Raw genomic sequence first — 22,586 nt, 5'->3', positions numbered from 1 at the left:
GAGAAGCCCAAACCACTTGCAAACCTAACCAGAGACAGCAAAACACAAAGAAATACCACTTCCTCTCTCCCCTGGCAAATCAAGTTGGGAAAGGCTAGGGGATTTAAGATGCCAAACAACTATTATAACTCCTTTATTCAAACTTCCATATAGCAAATTCTTTCCACTATTGGGAGTCCATCACCCACAATTACAAGAAACTTGGGTGTAAAAGCACTTAAATACAATACTATATACACTTAATTTGGCTGGTAGTTTAGAAATAGTTATGTTTGATCTAGACACCATTAAAACGGGTTACAACATGTGCCTAGATTCATTTTCAATTTTAACTGTGCAGAGAATGATATTAATGAATTTTTTTTTCCTAACCAGGCATGGCTAAAGCATGATCTCAGCAAGTTTTGAGGCACTGGCCTTTATTCACACCTTAGTATATTTAGAACCAGTCCCTTATGCACCACTGAACTGAACCATGTAAGATGCAACTGGGTTCCAAAACAAATTTAATCACAAAACGATAAAACACAGCATTTTAATTTCTTAGAACTGAGAGGAGATATTCTTTACAATGTCACTACCTCCCAGTGTAATGAGTAAAGGAATAGTCTGGAAATAAAAATAACTCAAGATGTACAGACTTCTCCAGTCCTTGTCTGTAGGATAATTCTCATACTCAAGACTCTCAACTTGTCTTAAGGATCTGCTCAGTTGTGGATCTCTTTCTTACATGAAGTAGTAACAGAGGCACTGAATTTTTAACACACGCCCTCTTATATGCACAAACTTTGAGAGCAAAAGGAGCTATCAGTTCTCCAACTCCCTGGTAGGGAATCAAAAATTATTAGGAAAGCCCTTGGAGCAACCTCACACTTGTTCCCCAGAGCTAAAAATGTGCAGTGCAGACAAGGAACATCATCTTGCTTAAACTCTGAAAAATTTAGGAAAGGAGTCAGGTACAAAACTTAGGATGCACTGGGAAATAAATGGGAAGGTATTTTCTTTTTGTTCGGAAGAGAACTAAAATCACCATCCTGGCTCTGACCAGAGATCTATCTACCTGACCCTCCTCCAACATCAGGCAACTCTGAAAGACTACAAAAACAGGACAAGCACAGGGATAGCTCCTTGGATTACATTCCCAAATACCAAGTTGCAGCCCAGCACATGACTGAGACCAAGGTAAAGAACAACATGTTTAGCCCTTCTTTGTACCTCCCTGCACAAACTGAAAAAAGAAAAAGCGTGAACAGATACATGAAAAATTTCTGCAACTTCAGAAGATTCACCGTCTGCAAAACTGAGTAAAACCAACCAGGAAAACCATCAGGTTTCTAGTTTACATTGTTCCACCTGATGTGTTCTCACATGAGAACTTTTACTGGAAGCCTGCCATACAGCCATGGCTACTGGGCCATGCTTGTCTAGGGCAGCAGTAGCCCAGGGTTCACAGGCAGCAGCAGAGCCTGGCAGCTGATGTCTTCTCTTCGTTACCTTGGCACACCCATCCAACCAAAGCAAAGCCATCCTGGCAGGAAACCAGGAGCTGAATTAAGGTCAGTGATGAAGAGATTCAAGTTAGGATGTGTGACTGATTTGAACTCAGAAGCTACTAAAGTTCAGACTAAATAGACATATTTAAATAAATATATAAGTTTTCCATTGTTCCAAAAGATACTTCTGAACTCCCAAGTTTAGCTACCTTTGCTACCATAAGCTGTCTAAAATATCTGTAATGGGACTGAAATGGAACAGCAGGTAAAGACATTCTTATTATAAAATCCATTTAAGGGAAATTACTTTTAAGTTCCGTGCTTCGCTTGGGATACTGGAAATAAAACAATTTAAATTGTGTAGTTCAGATCAACATAAATTCATTAAAAAACAGCAAAGTATCATTGCAAAGTCAGTAATACCTTAAAAGGGCCACACATTTCCAACACTGCCAACAGATACCTCCATTCAGAAACAAATGCTACTAGTGGAAAGATACTGTTCCCTCTGCACTCCTACCTCCCATCTCCGCATACAATCCCAACACACTTCTGCAAGAAGCCAGGACAGAGTTTTACAGAGTCTATCAAAAGGGACAGCTGTCCACAGAGTCATGGCCAAATACTTACCATGCTTATGTTCCCTCTTCTTTTGGGCAGCAGCCCACTCTTCAATTGGACTAAGTGTAACATGATCTGTACTCTCAGGTGTGATGACAAAGCAACTCCAAGCATCCCTCATAGGTTTCAATCTGAATGATCTGGGCTACTTTAGGCAATTCAAATCACAGCCTTTAACAACTCAGCTGATTTTAATTGAAATGGATTGAAAAGCACCCAAATGGAAATACCTACTAACAGGTGCAGAGGAACAGGAAACACCAACAATCAGAAGCAGTAAGGTCTCCTACTACTCCAACCAGGGCTAGAAGAAGCTGTCCCCAGCCCAAGCTTGCTGTTGCTTTTTCCAAAGCATATGTGCATGCAGGTGTGTGTACATGCATCGGAAGATGGGGTGGGAAATGCTCCCAGAGGAGCTGGTAGGGAGGGGAGGCAGCATTTACTGGCGTATCCATCTCTCTGCAGCCTTAGAAAAATTCAAGTGTCTATTTAAACTTACATTTGAAAATTCAAATAAAAGCAATAACCTACTAAAGATCAGCAGGTAAGAAACAAAATCATGAATACTTAGAAACAAATCTTTGCCAACAGAATTCCTGAAAGAAACTTGAATCTCATTTTCCATTCAGTAGACTGTATTAACTAATAATGTAGAAGCAAGTGATTCAAATGTGAATCATTTCTACCTGTATTCACTGTACACTCCTCTCCCTCTGCTGCAGCCAAGTAGTATAAAGCCACAACTTCACACTGGTATGGTCAGGCACAAATTACTAAGTCACGTGGTATTTTTCAAATAAAACTGAATCATCGAAAGGACAAAGAGAACAAACAGCGAAGGAGCTCACTGCAAAAAAGATGGTGACTTCCTAGCAGCCCTCAACGAAAAGGATGAAAAAGAAGCAAGCTACACCTCCAGCCTGATTCAACAGGTTTTTCTACACTTATTTTTAAGTCTTCAACTGTATTTACTATTTTAGAACTCAGATGTTCATATCTTCCTTTTCCAAAGCTTCATGCCCTGTCATACAGTGTCAAACATGCTATATATGCTACTTCATCTCTATACAGCCAAATCAGATTTCTGGGAAGAAAAAAATAAAAGCAATGATGAGCAAAAGGTTTCTTGTCACAATATTACAATTTATAGAAAAGATAAATCTGCCTTGGAGTGATCATATTAAATGGCTGAAGCACTTATGCTTGGGTTTGGCGGGGGCTTTTTTAAGGTTGCTTTACAAGGATGTCAGACCAAAATTTAGCAGAAGTAATGGTGTCTGTAATTTCCCAAGTACTTTTGTCAATATGTCCTTTAAAGCCACAGTCCTTTCTAGAGACGTGTCGCACTATAAGCAGCACTAAAATAATGGGAACTACTTAACGGTCTCATCCACTATTTTTATTGGAGTTTCTGCCCTTGCTACCATTAATGCAATCATACCTATGACAGTACAAACCACACCAAATTTTCAGCATCTATTGGTTTCAAAGCTCCTATTCTACTTAAGTGCAGTTCCATCTCTGGCTTCCATGATCTATATACAGCCTACTGCTAGAAGAGAAGGTGCCCACAGCTGTCCATTCCCACCGCTTCCCTTCGGCCAGTACCATTTTAAATCAAGTGCAGCTCATCAACTCAATCAAATGTGCTTTCACAGTGGTTTATAGCAATCTAAGAGCAAACCTGTATAACGAAGCTAATCAGAATACTGCTGCTTTTGAAAGGAGGAAGCTTCCTTCCCCTTCCTTCTTTTCCTTTCCTCCACTTTCACTCAATGGCTCTTCCTACCCCCTTGCTTGCACTTGAAGGTCTTTCTGGAGCCAATTTCACAAACCAAAGATGTAAAACGATCTGGGGCTAGTTTTCCACCAGGTTAGCAAGTTAACCGGGAGCATCCTGGAATGCAGTTAAGTCCTAGGACAGGTGCCAAGTAAATGGCAGGATCACATTGCTGACAGCATGAGTGCCCATTTATGCCAACAGGAAAGCCATCAGAGAGAATGAAATTATGAGAAGACTTGGGTCAACACGTGTGCTTCTTGTTCCCTTCCTTGATTGGTACTGCTATTTGTCTAATCTCACTGTAAGCCAGTTCAAAGAGCTAAACCATCAAAAAACCTATTCATTATTTTTGGCGAGGCTTGTTTTCTGCCAATTTAATTCCCTGAACTAGCTCAGCAAAGGAATCCAGCAAGCATCTGCACCAGTGCAGGGAAGGAGGCAGGAACACACAGGGAGATGAGGACAGGCTGGGGCTGATTTAAGCTGTCACTGAACCACATACCCTGGAGCAGATCTGCATCACACCATAGTTAGAACTGACAGTAATCTGTGCCTGTACGACGGGAGGCCTCCATCGCTGACAGGAGTGTGCCAACAGTGCCAGCACTGAAACATCCTCGGCAAAGTTCGACCTGGGCACCAGCCTGGATGATTGCGTGTAAAAGCAGAAGAATCACAGCTCTCTTACCCTCAGAGACACTAGGAAACATTAGCTAATTTCTCTCCCAGCAACACCCCTGTGAAAATGTGCCCTATAATTCCCATTGCACAGATTTAGCCCAGAACAGCAAAGCAAGCAAAATTGGTGACAAACTCAGGATTGGAACCCAGTAAATCCTCTACACCAAACCAACACTTCATCACTCAACTGTGTTATTAACCCTAAACGAATTCAATTAGTCAGTAGCAGTCCATAAAAAACTCCTTTTGCAAAGACTTTCTAATGCACTATAAAGATCACATATATAATACAGTTAACAAATGTAGGTATTTCCTAGATAGTTGTGAAATAAGAAACTAGGGAAAGGAATAATACTGAGATCTTAAGTAATTATTTCCTTTTCTGTAGAGAAAAATAAGTGCACATGAAGCAGCATGAGGGCCTATTCATACAATTCAAGAAATTTAATGCAAAGAGCTACAGAAAGGAAAATATATCTACAGATCCTTTTTCCTTCAGATTTCCATTGTAAACCCATTTCATGTGAAATGCCAGCAATTATTTAATACACCCTGAGACCAGTATCTTCCCTTAAATTCATCTCCTACACTTAGCCCAACAATTCCCACACTTAACTTGCTGTGTATAACAATGAAGCACATTTGGAAAAGGGGGAGATTTGTTAACACAGAAGCAAATCTCTGCAGTAGTGAACAGCCAGCACTGTAAGTCTATCCAGCAACACGAGGTAGTCTTTCATTCACATTCCAGCTTAAGCACAGCCAAGCACATCACATTTGGGACGCTCAAGTCATACTTAATTTTGTTCAACACCTTCTTTTGACAACGGCTTTGTCACCAAGACTCAAAATACGTATGTCAAAAAAGACAGTCATTTGCCAGGACTGTCACTGATTCTCTCAAGATAAAAATAATAAAGCTGTAAGTGCAAGGAGCAGGGGCTGCCTAATTGTCAGCTGTATAAAGTAGAAATATCAAGATTATTGTCCTGAGGGCAACAAGAGTTTAAGAGGAATAGAAGATGATGCTGCAACCTGTTTTGAAACCTTGAACTCCACAGGAGTCAAAATTTAAGGAAAGCAAATGAAAACTCAGTGCATGCTACAAAAAACTACTGCTAATTTGCCAGAGAACCAGGAGAGTAAACAAACCTGCCTAAGAGGGACTTGCACCCTATTTAACAGCAAGAAACTGGATGACAGATCAACCCAACAAAAACATCATGGAGGGCATGGGAAAAAAATTTACTCCAGAACTCTTTGCATCCTCACTCATCTAGATAATAAAAAAACAGGAAAAGTGTGCTACTCTAAATGTGGAATTTACCGCTTGAAATCTGACAACTACTATTTCAGTGACAATGGTATTCCAAACCTCATTTTTCTGGGCAATAAATTATTATGATCAAGCCAAAGAAGGAACAGCAGTTCTTCACATACAAGGGACTCCCAACACAGAGTATGCTGGTGCTTCCTTGGGCTTAACAGACAGACCAAGGTGAAAGCAACCACACCGATCCCGTCAAACGAGGCACCTCCAGACATCGCCACCGCCGCTCACCAAGACAAGCACGCACAAGGCATCCACATCCAGCATCAGGGAGCCACTATGAACATCTACTGCTTGAATTACGGCTGCAGGCTAGTCTTGGAGAAATTGATAGTGACAGCAAACCTGAGATTTTTTTTTTTTCCTATTTAAATAACAAGGTGGGAAGCTTAGATTTTCCCCCCTTCCTTCTGGGAAGCAAGAGGAAAGATCTAGTTTCTCCTGTTTTAAAACCATCCCGACACACACCTTCCCAATTCTGCTTCACATGCAGCAGCATGGCTACTGGCATAGCCTGGCCTGTTTTCCAAGCAGCTGTCAGACCGCTACGTCTTGGTCAGTTTTGAAAAAGAGAAGAAAAAAAAAGGTAAGATAAAAAATGCAGCATCACCTTAATAAGCAGGTAGATGTAATCAGGCGGTGGAACTGTTTCACAGGAGGACACTTCCTTCTGTCTCTAATACACTAAAAGCTGAAAAGACAGCCAAAATAGAGTATATTCTCCGGATAATAAATAGGAAGCACTGTAACAGTAGCACAACCCTACATTCTCATAACAGCCAGGCAGACAATAGAGAAAAAAAAGTTTCTCTTATTCTCTGACCAAACACACACAAAGATGGTCCAAGGAGCAGCTTAAAATCTCACACCTGCCTGTGACAAACTAACACAGAAGTCTGAGACTCAGACAAACGCTCAGGACTGAGCAGTAATACCCACACAGCAGTCAGGGCACCTTCTGACAAGTGAAGGTGATGCCAAGGTTTGGGAAAAGGTGCATTATGCTAACATGTTACCTATGGGCTTCACTGGTGAGGACACATTTCTATCCCCAGCATATTCCAGTAAAATTTTAAGCAGCAAAACAGGCAGCTCTTGTGTTTGAGAGAAGCACATCTATATTTTGGCGTGTAGATATCTGAATTCAGCATTACAAACCCCAGCTCAGCCATAAGACTGCACAAGGCCACTGTCCAGTACGCCATTCTATAAAAATTACTAAAACGCCAGTGACAAAGAAATTTTGCTTGCAAGATGCAATGTACATTTTTATCATGCTGGATAAAATATCTACAGTCTCAGCAGTGGTTAAATTGCTGCTATAAAGGAAATTGTCCTCAGATAAATGGTTTCCCTATGAGAAGGTTTCAGTGCTACACCTCACCCCAGGTCAATAAATCAAATTAACTGCACCTTGTCCTCTGGCCAATGACATCATCGGCTTGACCACATCTTGTGAAGCGAGTGCAAAAACATATGCTATTTAAGGCATGAAATCATATTACTGCTTTTTGTCCAGCCAGCCTTGTGCTGTTGGTCTGTGAAACAGTCAGTCACCTGAACAGTCTCATTACAGCTTCTACAGCTTTTTTTTTTCCTCTTGTATTCAAGGCCTGTCTTTGCCGAGGGTGAAGAAAAAAGGGTAAATAATCTGAGTCGTTATTTTTTTAAATCAAAATGCTTTTCATTAGCTGCAGTGCAGTATTTTGTGACAAATTAAATTTAGAACCAAACTACGAAATACGCCATCTGCACTTGCACGTGAACGCTCTTCCTAGTAGTGTTTCAAAGATGTTTACATGCTAATCTGGCACTGCTACTCTGAAGTACCCTGCTGTTCGGTCCTTTTTCTCCACAGGGTGAAAACAATGGTCACTAATGAAAACCTACACAGTTTCATTTGAAACCCATCCCTGCATAAATATTTTTTATTTTAAATTACTGCTGCCCCCTAATCAAGTAGTCCATTTGTTTTATTTCTAAGTGGACTAATATCTGGTTTAAAACTGAATTACTCTAGACAATTTAAGAGGATTAATTTCAATTTTCACTTGGCGTTCTTATGACACAATCACAGAAAACTTATCTTCCTTTCTAGACCCTGTACTGCCTAGTGGTATCTTCTGTCTTGAAAGAAAAATCTAAATGAAAGAGAGGGGGAAAAAAAAAAAACCTCAACCCAGAACAGTCAAAGATACAAGCAGTGACAAAAGCATCTGACACAGTGCACTGTTAGACCTCATCCACATTAAGCAAAAAGAAGGTGAATAAGATTATCTTCAATGTATTCAATTCTGTTTGTGTTCAGAGGGAGGAGGAAAGCTGTTTAGATTTTGAGTGTGTCTTCTATAGCCCTCTCAGTGCCAGGAAACGTAAATTAGAAGCAACTCTCCTTTAAGGAAAAGAATCAAGGACAAAGGGACCAAAAATGCCCAAGCCTCTGAAAAGCAGATATGAAAGGAACAGCTTTACAGTCTTGAGTTGCTATAAATTAAAAATAAGCTCCTTATTTAAAAGACATGAGTGTTTGAGAATCTATGAGCAGATCTGATGCTGCTCAAGCCCCAGGAGGGTTTTGTTTTTGCTGGCAGGGGTGGAGTGGAGATGGGGGGGTCATTTTGGTTATTAGTAAATAAATCAAGCAGCAGAGTGAGGCCTAGGCGCTTGCCAGAGGAGCCGGGGCCTGGCTCTCCCCCTCCTCTCCTCACACAGCCTGGGTTTGATCTCGGGGCCCTGTGGGTTTGCCAAGAAAATTTAAAAAAAAAAAAGCCAGAGAGCGAGAAAGAAGAATCATATTGAACCACAAAAGCACATGGGGCGAATGTAAAATATAAACACGGCGTTGGGCTCTGAGTGGCTGTTATTAAAGGTCTGAATTACTAAACATGAGAGGCGGGGAAAGCCGGGCGGCCATTTCAATAATATAAACCTCCCCGAATTAGACATTATTCAAATGAGAAGGAGAGAGAGGGAAGAGAGGGAGAGCGCGGGGGAGAGAGGGACGGGACCGGCACGGCCGTGCCCTGGGGCAAAGGGGGAGCGGGGCAAACCCCGCCGGGGCAGATCCGGCCCCCGGGGCTGGGGGGCAAGCCCGGCGCTCGGGGGGTGCCTCTGCCGCCGGAGAAAGGCTCGGGGGGGCTCTGCCCCTGCACCCCGCCGTCACCCCCCGCCGAACCCGCCCCTGGCGAGGGGAGGGGGGGAGCTTTAAATGAAAAAGCCGAACCGCGCTCCGCTCCTGCCCCGCTCCCCGCACCCACCCACCCCACGCCGCAAGGCCCGGGCTCTGGGGAAATAAACCCCGGCTTGGGGGGGGTGGGGGCAGGCTGGGCCGCGGGGAAGGGGGGCAACGAGGGGACTGCTAAGGAAACCGAGCCTACCCGCCTCCCCAGGCCCCAGCCAGGGGCCGGCACCCCCGGCCCCCTCCGCCCCGCCGCCGGGGGGACCCTGCCCCACTCGGGCGACCCGCCGGGATCGCTCCTCCAGCATCCCCCCCCCACCCCATGAATATGTAAAGCGGGTTTATTGTGGGCGTGCGGGCCGGGTGGCGGCCGAGCCACCCCCGAACGCTTTTGGGTGTGGGGCTGCCTCCCCCCTCCCTCCCTCCCGGCGTGTGTGTGTCCCCCCTCCCTCCCTCCCTCCTTCCCTCCCTCCCGCCCCGACCCCTCCGCCTCGCCGCGCCGCCGCCGCCCATCGCCCCCATGGCCGGTGCCCCGGCGAGAGGGCTCCGTGTGCGGGAGGGACGGTGTGTGCGTGTGCGTGTGTGTCTCCCCAGCGCGGGGAGGCTGCTCTGCTTCTCCTTCTCCTTCCCCCCCCCCGCTCCCTCCTGTGCCGTTAATTATAATAATCCTGAGTACTAATAAATTATGCTAAGCGGGGCCGGGCGGGCGGGCGGGGGGGGGGGGGTGCGCCCCGCGCGCGCGAGTATGAATATGAATATGTAAAACGCAGTAATGATTACCTGCCGCCGCCGCCACCGCCGCCGCCGAACTCTCATCTTGACTCGCTGCTCCTCCGTCCGCCATTTTGAATATTTTAACCAAAAATCGGCCGCGCGATAAACCCTCCCCCCTCCCCTTCCCCTCCCTCTCTCCTCCCTCCCTGCCCGCGCCGCCGCCGCCGCTCCGCGCATGCGCCCCGAGCTCTGCGCTCCCCCCTCCCCTCCCTTCTCCTCGGCCGCTTTCCCGGCCAGGGCGCGGAGCGGCGCCGCGCATGCGCAGCGCGGCGGGACCGTCTCGCTCCCCCCTCAGGCCGCCGGCGGGCGGTGGGGGGAGGCGCGTGCGCACTGAGGCGCCCCCCGCGCGCCCCCTCAGGGCACGGGGCGGTCCGACCCCCCCCCCCCCCAAAAAAAAAAAAAAAAAAAAAAAAGATCCTCCCTGTGGTCATTAGTTTTTTTTTTTTTTAATGGTTGTAAAATCTAGGTAATTTACAGGGGACAAATTGAATGTTTTGGGGGGAAAAATGAGGTGGGAGGGAGAGAATGGACGTGTTGGGGAAAAAACAAGCTTATCTGTAGTGGGCAGGAAGGGAAGGTTTTGGGGATAAAACTTGAGGGGAGAGAATGGACATTTTGAGGTAAAATTGAGGTAGTCAGGAGTGGACAGGAAGAGGAAATTTGGTGGGTAAAATGTGAGTTAATCTGTAGGGGAGGGAAGTGACATATTGAGGTAAAACCAAAGCTGTTTGTCAGTAGTGGATGGGAAGGGAAAATTGTGGGGCTAAAACTTGAGATGATCTCTAGTGGAGAGAATGGACATATTGAGGTAAAAATGAGGTAATCACTCGTGACAGGGAAAAATCTGGGGGGAAAACTTGAGGTCATCTGTAAGGAAGAAGAAGTATTTTGTAGGAAAAATCTGAATCTTTAGGGAAAGAATGAACAATTTGGGGGTAAAGTAAATGTAGCCATTGGATTTTCATGCTGGGTCATCTAGGTAATTATCAGGGACAACATTAATATTTTGGAGGTAAAATCTGAGGTAATCTATAGGGGAGAGAAGGAAGATTTTTGAGGTAAACTGAGGTAATCAGTAGGAAGGTAGGAAGATTTTTGGGGGTTAAAGCTGGGAATAATCCATGGGGGACAGGTGCCTGTCAGGAGCCTCCCGGTGAACGACCACTGTGTCTGAGAGTGGTGGTGTGGAAATAAATACCTGTCTGGACTGCACCTGCACCCAGGTACTGCCCGAGCCAGGGCAGGACTGAGGAATAAAGAGGAATTGCATCCAGGGAAAATGGAACCGCAGAACCTGTGGTTCCCATGGAGGAAGGTGCCTGAGCGAGGGTCTGGTTTTCCTCCAGAAAAGGGCGATTGCACAGTAGCGATTCTCCTCTGTTCAGAAAACCCCACCCCAACATTCCCTCGTTCTGGGCAGCCCAATGCTCCTGGGGTGCTTTTCTCAAATACTTTATCCTCTTACACTTCCCGCATCAAATTGTCCTGGAAGGGGAGTCGGGTTTCATGCCTCCCTCGTTAAAGGGGAGTAAATATGAGACCAGAGGGACCAACAAATAAAATTAGCTTTAGATTCAAAGCTTCCAAATCAGGACGAACAATTAGCCAGAGCAGCAAAACTTTGTTAATTCCTGACAGATTTGGCAGCGTAAAAACAAAACTTACTCACATTTTAATATTACGTAAATACATGTTATCCCTGAGCTTTGTAATGTACTTCCAGAAAATAAGAAAGGGAGGCTGGTGTAGAATGGCATTCATTAAGGTCTCGGTCTTAACGTTTTCCAAGAGTCATTAACTCAGATGGGTCAGAGTCCAAGCCGGATTTTCTTCTGGGGTGCAAAACATCGTGGAGTAAGAGGAACTGTCGGGGATCTGTTCTTGCATGCTGTTGCTGAAGAAATCAGGAGTCGTATCAGAGACAGCCACTAGATTTTTTTTCATTGGTAGGAGAGAGCCAAAAAGGGGAGGCTGAATGAGGGAGACAGCAGGGTGTATCTCCAAGAGGGGAATCAGAAAGGTAATTTTGTCATTTTTATTTAAAAATAAGGTCCTCTGGTAATGGGATTTTTTTTCCTTGCCATCCTATAAAATAACCTCTTGTTATTGCAGAAAACACTAGCAGAAATGGACTGCACTGTGAAAGAGCGAAAACCTTCCCCTAACACCAGTCCCACTCATGCACATTCATTTGCTGACACCCTAAACCAGCAATTAAGCACTTTGTCTCCTGAAGATCTGTGTTGCACTCACAGGAGCGAACATGTAAACAAAGGCATATTGTCGTGCTCCTCTTCAGTTCAGCCATGATCCTCGCGGGCCAGTTAATCCAGTTTTATGGCCAGGTTATACCAGCACTGCAGCACGTGGGGGCTGCACCAGGACAGATAAACGTGTAGAGAAAGGGCTGCCTAGATTAAGACTCTGCACAGCTCTAATCCTGCCTACGCTGAATATTCTCTCCCCCTATCTCCCTATCTCACCCAAAGACTCCTCTCAGTCCGGCATGCCACTTCCCAGTAACCTCTTCCCTGATCCCAGCAGCTTCTTGCTGGGGAGAATTTGCTCCCATTACCACACCTGATTTAGCCTTTGCTCTCGCTCAGCTTCTGCACACTTAGCTGGAACCCACAGCTACCGCAGAAAAGATGTCTGAAAACAAGTAGTTGCTAGTGGTTTGGTGTTTTTATTTTTGGTGGGGGTTTTTTGTTTGTTTGTTTCTTGGGGCTTTTTTTTTGGTCATTTTCTGAGGGTTATTAATCTGCTCTGTGTTTTCTAATTGACCGCCTATAAAGAGAACTTAATTCACTCAAGCCACATAGGTGCTTTCCCTCTCCCTGTAAAGATTAGTCTGGATCTATGTCTGCATCCTCTCCTCTAGTTTTCTTTGAATGCATCTCTATCTGATGCCTTCCCCAAGGTGTCATACATCCCTGTGGCTATATATCCAGGAAAGCTGGCCAAATCATTAGTGATGAATAATTTATCAGATAAATTTTACCTCTCTTTCAATTGTGAGTGCCACATAGTGCCTGATTGGTGTCTTACTCATGAGCAACTTGCTGGAAACACTTGAAATTTGAGATAATTGGACACAAAGATGATACAAGGCTTAGTCCTGCGAGGAGCTGAGCACCCTGGATTCATTTCACAAAAAGACATAAGAAAGTTGGTTGTTCAGCTGCAGTCAGTGAGACTGGGCTCACACTGGTGGTGAAGTATGTGCTGAAACACAGCCCAAAGCAGCGAGCAGGACCCTGTGATTCTGTTCTCTGGCTGGACTTGTCAGCCACACAGAATTGCCTCTCACAGGGATTTTGCTTTAAAAAGATTTTCTGGTGAAAAACAATACAGTGTTCAAAATCAACACCACATGTAAAGGGAAGAAATGGTATCTGAGGATCCTTTAAAGCTCTGCAGCGTATCTGCATCCATTGTTTAGATGTTGAACCAGATACCTCTTAATTCCTAACCCTAATTGGCCTGCTTGACTTGTGCCCATAACCCCAAATTTTCTTTGATTGCTATGTGACCTTCTGAATTTTCTATCTCCTGCTAGAATTAATTCAGTGGTGTTTCACAGACAATTGTTTTTAAGGTAGGGAGGCAGAGGACAAAAGAAACATGAGGCAGGAAGGCAGGGAGCAAAAGAAACACAAATCACAGTATTTAAGCAAAAAGCACATTGGGAGGGAAATTATCCTTTTCATGAAACAGCTCTAGTGTATAAGGAAATTAAGAGCAAACTTATCTGCTCTGCTCCAATTCCACCGTGCCACTCAGATGTGAATCCCAGATGCTGCTTTTCTCACACGATGTCCCCCTTCTCTCTATCCTGTTTTCTTCACATGAGATTTCTCTCCTATAGAAGGGCCTGTTACTAGAATCACGTTTACTTCTGCTTTCCCTTTGGTCATCCAGATAATTAGAGGCTTCTGCCTCAAAACAGTCATTCTTTGCCCCTTGTGTTTTCAGACATAGATCGTCAGAAACCTCTGTATTCCTTTTACTTGGGGACTGCACAGATTGTCTCACATTTAATTAAACTTATCTGTGTGCTTCTGTCTGTTTCCTATTTCTCATCGTCATACACAACCTGACAGAGGAACCGGCAGCCTCCCTGCTACAGTGTTATTTTTTGAACACGCTGTCGATAGCAAAAGACACTACGTCTCAAAAAGCTTACAATTTAGAGAGCTGGCAGGGGAAAAAATGAGGAAAAAAATAGGATTAGTACCTTCTTGATTGAGGAGAAGTGAAGAAAAGCAACGTAAGGACTGTGCATAGTCCCTCCAGTGTCACAGCCGACATTAGTGGGACACAGACTCACACCTGGGTGCTCGGAGGCTGTGCAGTTCAGTACTTTAACCACAAAGCTGGTTTTCCTTTCTCTCCCGCGTTGCTCCCCGCCCTCCTCCTGTTCCCAAGCATGGAAAAGAGTCCACCCTTATCCCCAAGGCTTGGGACCCACCAGTAATGTGTCTTTACATTATTATACTTTTCCCCCTCTTCAGATCTCCTTCCTACGCACCTTGTGAGTGCTGAGCACGAACAGCAGAAGAGAAATGGAGACTGTCCACTGCATATATTGGCTGGTTTTTTTTCCCCTTGCACACTCCTCTGGCTGCCTTTGACCAGATTGCTTTCTGCCTTTCGTTCTGACCCTATTCTGTTGTCTCTGGACTGGAGAAAGGGTGACCCTGAATCTCTTATTTCTCAGAGTTGTCGCCATTCCTCTGACTCTTAAAGATAATGAAATTATAGCAGGAAAGTTGTACCATCTCATAATACTCTGCCCCTCCCAAGTGCAGCTAACTGCTTTTTTGGAGATAAGGAGCAGGGACAAAAAGAAGCATGTTTTTCATTTTCATATTTGAAAAAAAGCCCTGTAATTCAGAACCTTCACACATCCTCAGGAAAGGGAGAGGTAATTACTAAAAGGACACTTATCTTTTCAGGTGGGTTTTTCAATCTATTTCTCACTCTCTGCTGCTTTGCCTGCACTTACTTTAGCTCTAGCTCAGTTTTTTGTATGCATTTCAATAGTTGTCATCAATGCAGCTTCTGAACCTTCCAATTTTTACCAGTTACATCTTACAAATCACCAGCTTTAAGGATTTAGAAAATTATTGCTGTGCTTTTTTAGCAATGGTAAACTAAAGCAGAGAAATTAAGAAACTTGTCTTCGGTTGCATGTGTAGCAGGAAGATGAGCCCCCAGTTCTCTCTCTTGTGCCTTGATTGAAGGACCCTATTCAGTATTGTTCCTCTCCCAGAGACCCACAAGGCTGGCTGCATCTTTACCTGTTTCTCTGCTCTGAGAGGGACAACAACGAGGTCCTACAACTTGATTCAGATCTCTGAGGAGTGGGATTTGCAATTGCCTGATTCGAGTTGCCACTCAAAACTGTCACAGATCTGCTTTCAGCGTTTTTCTCTTCCTCCCCTTGCTACAGCAAAACTCTCAAAAATACCTGGTTTTTGTTGGGATGATTACTAACTAAGACTTGGGAAAAGCTCAGATACTAAAGCAAGACTGCCAGCAGTGTGACAAACTTGGGTAGAAGGGCAAATTCTGGTTTGTACCTATGTGAAAACCAAGGCTGAACTCCTTTTTCTGACCAGTTGTACAGCACGCTTTCTGCTGTAGACCTTGGGAATGCTTTGGTGCTGCTTACATGAGGAACCAAATTGTTTTTGACCTCAGTGAAGAGGGGGCCAAGAGGGACACATCTGATGCCTTTTAGCAACCGCAAGGTTTTCTGTAGAATAGACATAGCCTATGAAACAAACACACAGCTGGAGTTAGGGTGCTTTTGAAAACATTGTCTTTATTCTCTACCTCCCTTTCTTCCAGGACAGCTCTTTGCTTATTCCCTCTTCAGAAAGGGACTTTTCTGTCACACAGCCTAGCCTGGCTGGAGATTAGGGATTCTCTCTGCCCCTTCATCCTTGAATATTTCCTTTTAATTTCACAGTTTAAATTCCAATTGTGTAATTACATTCTGCCTACCCCAAATTCCTCTGTAATTTCAATTGGACACGGTGTCCTTCACTCTCTAGGCAGAACTCTTGCAGTGCTGTGGGGCACTGTTAATAGGCTGCCACGCTCCACTCTAGTCCCATTTCATGTAAATGGGGAAAGAGAATGGACCTGGATCCCTTTGAACTAAAACTGCTGCTCCATGTAGGCGAGACAGGGGTTGCTACAGAGTGACAAGGCTGTCTTGCCCCGTGGCAATACACCGGGCAGTTTTTACAATGCCTCTCAGTCTGAACAGATTTTTGGAGTAAAAGTCTAAATCTGTCTGGAAGTATTTCTCCCCCACAACACCATACCCTTTGATCACAAATAAAGCTGTACAGGGACACCCAAAACACTACTTCACTGAATTTATGTGGCCTGAGAGTACCTGCTCGGACCGTTTAACATGGCAGAAGTGCCATAGTGATTTAATTTAGGTCCAGGGAGTTGTGTAGCAATGAGAGGGCACACAGCACAGATGCCTAGTTCAGTAAAATGCTTTACAAGAACTGGCAAGTCCCGTGCATTTTATGACCCAACCCTAATACTTGCTGCAGTTTTTGCTGTGTCATCATTTCCCCTCAATCCTTACACTGGTGGTGATCACCCGAGTCCCACATCCCAACTCGTTTTATCCCAACATTCCCTTTTTGTGTGTTGGTATCTGCTTTACATCAGTGTGAAATCATTTCTAATTCTCTTGCCTCCTTCTTGCTTTCAACTTCCTTCTTCACTGTGGCCCGGTGCTTAGTTAGTCAGTGTGCCTGTGTGTAGCCCTTCAGGTATCAGAAGCATTCATCTTTCAGATTTTTCACCACCTTCTGCTGTGGTCTTTGTGGAAACTCAGGGAAGAGAAGGGAGGGAGCACGTGTGGGTTGGGAGGGTGCTCCTGCTTTGCCTTGTCTCATAGAACTTCGTCTCTCTGTACACATTCTCTGGCAGGCTCAGGGAAAGGAGTTGTTCACCAGGTTTGGAGTGATGTTCTACACAGGTCAGCAAAAGGAATTAGTTTACTTTAGAAACTGGAATAATTTGATGTTTGATCATCTTCAGCCACAAGCCATATTCTTTTCATCAGGTGTACACCACTGTCAGAGGAACATGGGGCTGATTCCGTAACTGGTGAGAGTCCTTTAACAAAGTTTATTTCTTTTCACTGCAAGACTACCCTAGGTAGTCCTCCTACCAAAGAATGATAAATCTTAACTTGAAATAAACATCCAGCTCCTTGCTGGCAGTGCTGTATCTACACAGTACCCCAGTTACTTTGAATTTTGATGGGACTTCTTCTTTATATATTCCAGACGTTTGGTCCTGCTCCCAAGGGACGTCTTTATGCCTGCTCCCGTGTTGGCAGACCCGAGGCTGCTGTTTGCATCTCCAGCAGCAGATGGATCAGGTGAGATCAAGGAGACCATATTTCCATGTTTCCTTGCTTAGCTTACACTGTTAAAAGTGAGTTGTTGTTAGGAGGAAACAGAGCATGTAATAACTTGAGTTGGGTTTTATTTGGCTTTGAGTCATAAATCTTAAAGGAAAGGAAAGAGCCATCATGTTCATCCCCAAGTTTGTCATACAATCAGCAAGGGGCAAGGCAGTAGTGTGGGCAAGAAAATGAAACATGTGAAGGTACAAGTGCCAGCGGGGGGAAGTCACTGTTGCTTATTGTCAGTTTTGGTGTGACACAGAAAGTTCAGCTAATCCTCTTAGTTACAGAGACACACGGGTGGGGGGAGATTGTTATCTCAAGCAATTTGCTGGCTCTACTCCTTTTTTCCTTCGAGTTTCTTTTCGCCTAATTGAGCAGCATTTCTTCCTGGGACTCGTTTGCAATAATCCTGGGGCCTCATCTGGGAAAACACTAAAAAATATAGAAAGGGGAAGCAGCCCAGCAAGGCAGCTTGCATCACCACGAGTTTCTTTCTTCAGAAAGGTATCAGGTTTGGCTCCAAGTGCTGAGGATTAAAAATAAGATAAAGATTCAAAGTGAAACAGAGCAGTCTGTTACTCAGGGCACGTGGTCTCTCTGACAGCTGTATCTCATGCATGTGCTAGAAGGACAGGTAATTAACTGCCATTCAGAAAACGAGGACCTTGGTGGTCTGAGGGTGGAGAAGGGGCTGAGAATTCCACTGGAGTGCATCAGAAATGTGTTGATTCCATTTTCATTGCCAAAGGGATGTATCTGCAGTAAATCTAATCAAGAGTCAAAAGGTGAACGAGAACAATAACTGGGGAGTTTGTTTTTATTTATCCAGGAGATAAGGATTCAACAACAGGAACAGAATGAGAAAAAGGCACCTCTTTCTGAGCAGACAATTATTCCACCCACGCTAGCTTGCTCATCATCAAGGTTTTAATATTCTATTACTAAGGCTATTTAACAGTTTCTCAGCCTCAAGGCTGCTAATGCTTGTGCAGATACTCTGCCAGTTACCACAGGTGTCTTTTTACAAGAGACCTGAATAATTAACATGGGATAGTCCTGAAGATGGCAGTAGCCAAGAGCCATTCTTCAGCAGACTCCACACCTTCTTCCTGGTGCTGGAGCAGGGTTGGTATTACCAACATTTGAATACATTTGAAAACTTGATTTCCATATGCAGACAGAGCCTTAGTCCTTGAAGGCACAGATTTTTTATAGGGAAGTAATGGCTCTGGTTCCCAAGCCCCAGTGATTCCCCCTGGAGAAGTTTGATATCACTGTTCAGCTGGCTGCATTACTAAGGTGATGGAAGGAGTTATCCCAAAGAAGAGGTGGCTGAACGAGTGGTGTGGCCAGTGCAAACTGGTCAGCTCAGAGCCTGATACATTTACTAATGTAAATTTTATTTCAGCTGATACCAATTTACTGTGATATCCTCGACTGAGGACTGCAGACATGAGTGATTTAATTCAAGATGATATCAATGTATTTTGCTGTGGTGGCTAAAGAATTTATTACTTCTAGTTGTGGAGATGGGTTACCTTTTCAGCTGGGATGGCTAAATCAAGCAGGGACTGCCAGAGCCATCAGATGAGAGAGAAAGGGCCAGAGTGGACATCAATCACAAAACAGTTATAAAACAACTACTATAGTGCTTTTAAGAGAAAAGATGTTCTGCTGATGTCCTGCTAGCACAGGACAAGGAAGTGAGGAGCTTGGCATGTATGTTGTACCTAGACATTCTTTTTGACTTAAATTCTTCAGTCTCCCTCTAGTGTTGCTAATCTGGGCCTTTGGAACATCCCTGAGCTCACAGGTCCAGAGGCCATGCCTGGACCTGGCCTGTGACACAAACATGGTGCCTCTTGCTGGTTTCCAAACAAAGCAAACCCCAAGGCTGGATCAAACAAGACTCACAGTGTGTTTCACCAGGTTTTTGATGCAGGTACTCAGAGAATAAGGGCCCCTGCATGTGCTGTGTCTTGTGCCTTGAGGTCGCTTTGGTGTTTCTATGCACACCATAGATAACAACTGCATTTCCTTATTTCACGCCCATATTGTGAAAAGAAATGCATTAAGTAGTGTAATTGCCAGAAGGTACAGAGGTGAGAGCATCTTTGGTGCATTTACTTCCTTTGTTTCTTAAAATACATTGGTAGAATTTGACCAAAACTAATATTTGCTTTTTCAAACTGTACTAATTTGTGGTTAGATTGTGTGTGGGAGCACAAGCAGGCAGAAAGGAGCTTGTTCCTGTGCTATGCACAAAGCCCTTGGACCACGAGAAACACAGGGAATGCTCTGTGATGAGTTATCTGGGAGTCTGCAGTGCTTCAAAAACACAAGGAAGAATAAGAACAGGGCAGGAATTGCTGGATTCATGAATCTGTCTCTTCCTTCTGCAGGTCTGCACAGCTAGCTAGTTACATGCAGGACTGTACCATGTTCTTTAACCCTCTCAGTGAGCATTTCAGTTTGTAGCACTGAAAATATATGGCAAACTCATGTTTTTAAGGCACAGAAAATGCTTTCTGAATCCACCTCTGTAGTATTAGACAGCAGCTCTGACGGTGAGATAGCATTCACAGTTGCAGAGACTGCAGAAATTAGACATTTATAAAATGCATACATAGTTTTAAAAAGATCTTTAATAAATATTCTTGTAGTTATATGTCTAGATAGATGAGTGTTAGATTAATAAGAAAATGAATGTCTAAAACCACTGAAGAAAAAGACAGAATTGCAGTGGAATATCATGAATGAAAAAATATTTACCACTCTGAATAGGACCGTCATATTTCCCAACAGCAGAACCCCATCCTCCCCTAATTCCCCCCTCCCTTTCTCCTCCCTCCTCAAACACATTCGCATACACTATGGGAGGAATGACAGCTGTTCTTCATGGAATGACAGCCCAGGGATATTGCATCCTCCCTTAAAAAAAAAAAAGGCAAGGTACAGAATAAGGTCAGTGAAGGGAGACAAAGGGGTCTCCCAGAGATGGCAAAGGGTAATTTATTGACAGATGAGATAGACGTTACTACAGAAAAATATTAAATGGATTCTTTTCCCCTGTCTTTAGAAGGGAAGAAACGTGGGAAGGGTTAGGAAGGACAGATGCCAGAAATAGAGACAAATTTCCCAGGAGAGGAAGAAGAAATCCTGCAGGAAATTAGGATCACAACACAGAAAAAAAAATTAAAAAAATCAGAGCATCTAAAAAGCGACAAAATTCTGTCCTAGCATTCTGTGTGGAAACAACAAAAAAGGGCAGTGGAGAAGGAACCCCACCAGCGCTGGCAGCCTCGCTTCAAAGGCGTTCAGTGAGAGAAGGAAGTGCTGGTAAAACACAGCACCTGATTAAAAGGCAGTGTTTGAAAAGGGCTGTCGGGAAATTACAGAGCTGTGCAGGCTCCCGACGTCAGCAGCGAGGAAGACTCTGGGAGCACGAATCAAAGGGAGGCTGAGGGAGCATGTGAAGCATGGAGATTTTATTAGGGGCAGGAGTGAGAAAGGGTTCATATAATGGGAGCAGCCAAGCTCTGCAGATGGGAGGAAAGGAAAAGCCAGGTCTTCTGGTGCAATAAACTGGCATAGTGCTGTCAACTTTGACAGTATGTCAAGGAAGAAATCCAAGTGAGAGGCTTAAATAGTGGATGTCATGAATATAGTTTCTCTGGCCTACAGAACTTTCTCCCAAATAATTGCACAGAGGAGGGCAGGAAAAGCCAATGTAATAGTGCACTCTGGCTGGGGTTCTGTAACTCCATGTTGCCTCTAGGACATGTTCCTAGAGCTTGTAACTTCAGAAAGGTTCATGATTTTCACCTGTAAGGGCGAGGCTGACAACAACAGAGGAGTCACCAAAGAAAATTTCCACAAAGATAAAAGCAGCAGAACAAAAGAAATTTGAAGGAGAACAGATTTAATTTACATTCACAAGCAGGAATAGGTTTAAGCCAAACAGTATTTTATTCTGCCCCTTTGTGCAGGGAACATGATTTTCACAGTAACTCAGTCCATATGGTAGAATAAGGGAATAGGAAGACTTTCAGTGTGTCCATTGTAACGTGCCACATGCAGCACCTTTCTGATGCCACTGCCTGCATGAATCTTGGCAAGACCTTTCCCTCAGAGCGGGTTCTTCTGCCCATTCACTAATCTCACCTCAACCCCTCCCATTCCATTACCACGTGCAAGTCCAGCAGAAGCCCAGGGCACTGCATCACCCTGTGTTATAAGCTGCTGCTTTCCAAACTGACAGAATTAATGCTAAACACAGGTTTTAAATTATCTAGCTGGGGAGCATTCATCCCATCTCTGTAACTGCCCATGCTGAAGGGAATAATAGCCAGGCTACATTGGATTTGAAGCTTTGATACTCCAGAGGCATTTGCAATCTTTTGAGCCTTGGGAGCCTTTGAGCCTAGGACAACGCAAAAATAAAAGCTGACGTTTTGCTGAGTTTCACTGTTAAATGCTAAGGAAGTGTTAAATGCTAAAGCAGGCTTGTACTTCCAGTGGGTGATTTAGCCCAGATTTCTGCTGGCTAGGAGGCTGCTGCATGCTCAAGTGCAATCTGCCACACAGAGCCAGAACCAATGTGATTGTTTCTGAATCACTTCTCAAACAGAAAAACACAGGTAAAGCTCCCGGTTTTGCCAGGGGTGTATGTCCCATCATGTGATGGCCTGTATTTATATTTGAAACCACCTGTACCATCAGTGTGACCCAGATCCAAAAGATGATTGAAGCACTGCAAAATTCAGAGCAGCATATTTTAGGGACAGTCTGCAATTACCCTGGGTTATGATGGATAAATATGAAACTGCACTGAGGAATTTCTCCCCAGCCTGTGCTCACAGACCTGAAGTTACCTTCAGTTGTAACACCAACCTTACCCACAGACAAGACACAGCCCATAAGCAGCAGGTGACAAAAGGCAGAGGGGGGCCCTTTTCAACTCAGTAGCTCAGTGTTCAGGCCATCTCAGAAGCCAGCATTTTAACTCACTCAGAAAATCTGAATGCATCCAAGGAAGTGCCAGGCTCTTTCCCTGTGCTGTTGATTATTCTGTTAAAGAGTCTCATATCAACTATTTCCTTTTGAAATGGTTATTTAAGTATTCTTTGGGCCAAAAATGCTGCTTTGCAAGGTAGCAGCCAGGAGCCATGACTTGGGAGGGGAAGAGCCTGCACTGATAAATGCTATACTCTTTCACATCACACACTCTGTGGAAAAAGGCCTGAAACATATGTCTGCTCCTCACAGACAAA

General features: G+C 44.3%; 1 protein-coding gene and 1 long non-coding RNA gene across 6 annotated transcripts in view; one reads left to right on the top strand and one right to left on the bottom strand.

Moving 5' to 3' along the window:
• The window catches only part of POU2F1 (POU class 2 homeobox 1), a 112,296-nt gene extending 102,295 nt beyond the window's left edge, over positions 1-10,001 (bottom strand). The window contains exon 1 of one of the 2 annotated variants that reach the window (XM_064411050.1): positions 9,867-10,001. In XM_064411050.1, the coding sequence (XP_064267120.1) occupies positions 9,867-9,930 (64 nt within the window). In that variant the 5' untranslated portion in view covers positions 9,931-10,001. Of the gene's footprint in view, positions 1-6,518; positions 6,588-9,866 lie in introns of those variants that run through there. The other variant, XM_064411051.1, reaches the window with a different exon arrangement.
• Positions 10,002-10,274: 273 nt separating this feature from the next.
• The window catches only part of LOC135295023 (uncharacterized), a 29,436-nt gene continuing 17,124 nt past the window's right edge, over positions 10,275-22,586 (top strand). For 2 of the 4 annotated variants that reach the window (XR_010357071.1, XR_010357069.1), the window contains exons 1-2: positions 10,275-10,326; positions 17,189-17,283. This is a non-coding gene — a long non-coding RNA (uncharacterized LOC135295023). Of the gene's footprint in view, positions 10,327-11,738; positions 11,881-17,188; positions 17,284-22,586 lie in introns of those variants that run through there. The other 2 variants (XR_010357068.1, XR_010357070.1) reach the window with 1 other exon arrangement.

This window comes from Passer domesticus, chromosome 2 (genome assembly GCF_036417665.1).
Source record: "Passer domesticus isolate bPasDom1 chromosome 2, bPasDom1.hap1, whole genome shotgun sequence".
NCBI lineage: Eukaryota > Metazoa > Chordata > Aves > Passeriformes > Passeridae > Passer > Passer domesticus.
This window is presented reverse-complemented; position numbering and strand designations above follow the sequence as displayed.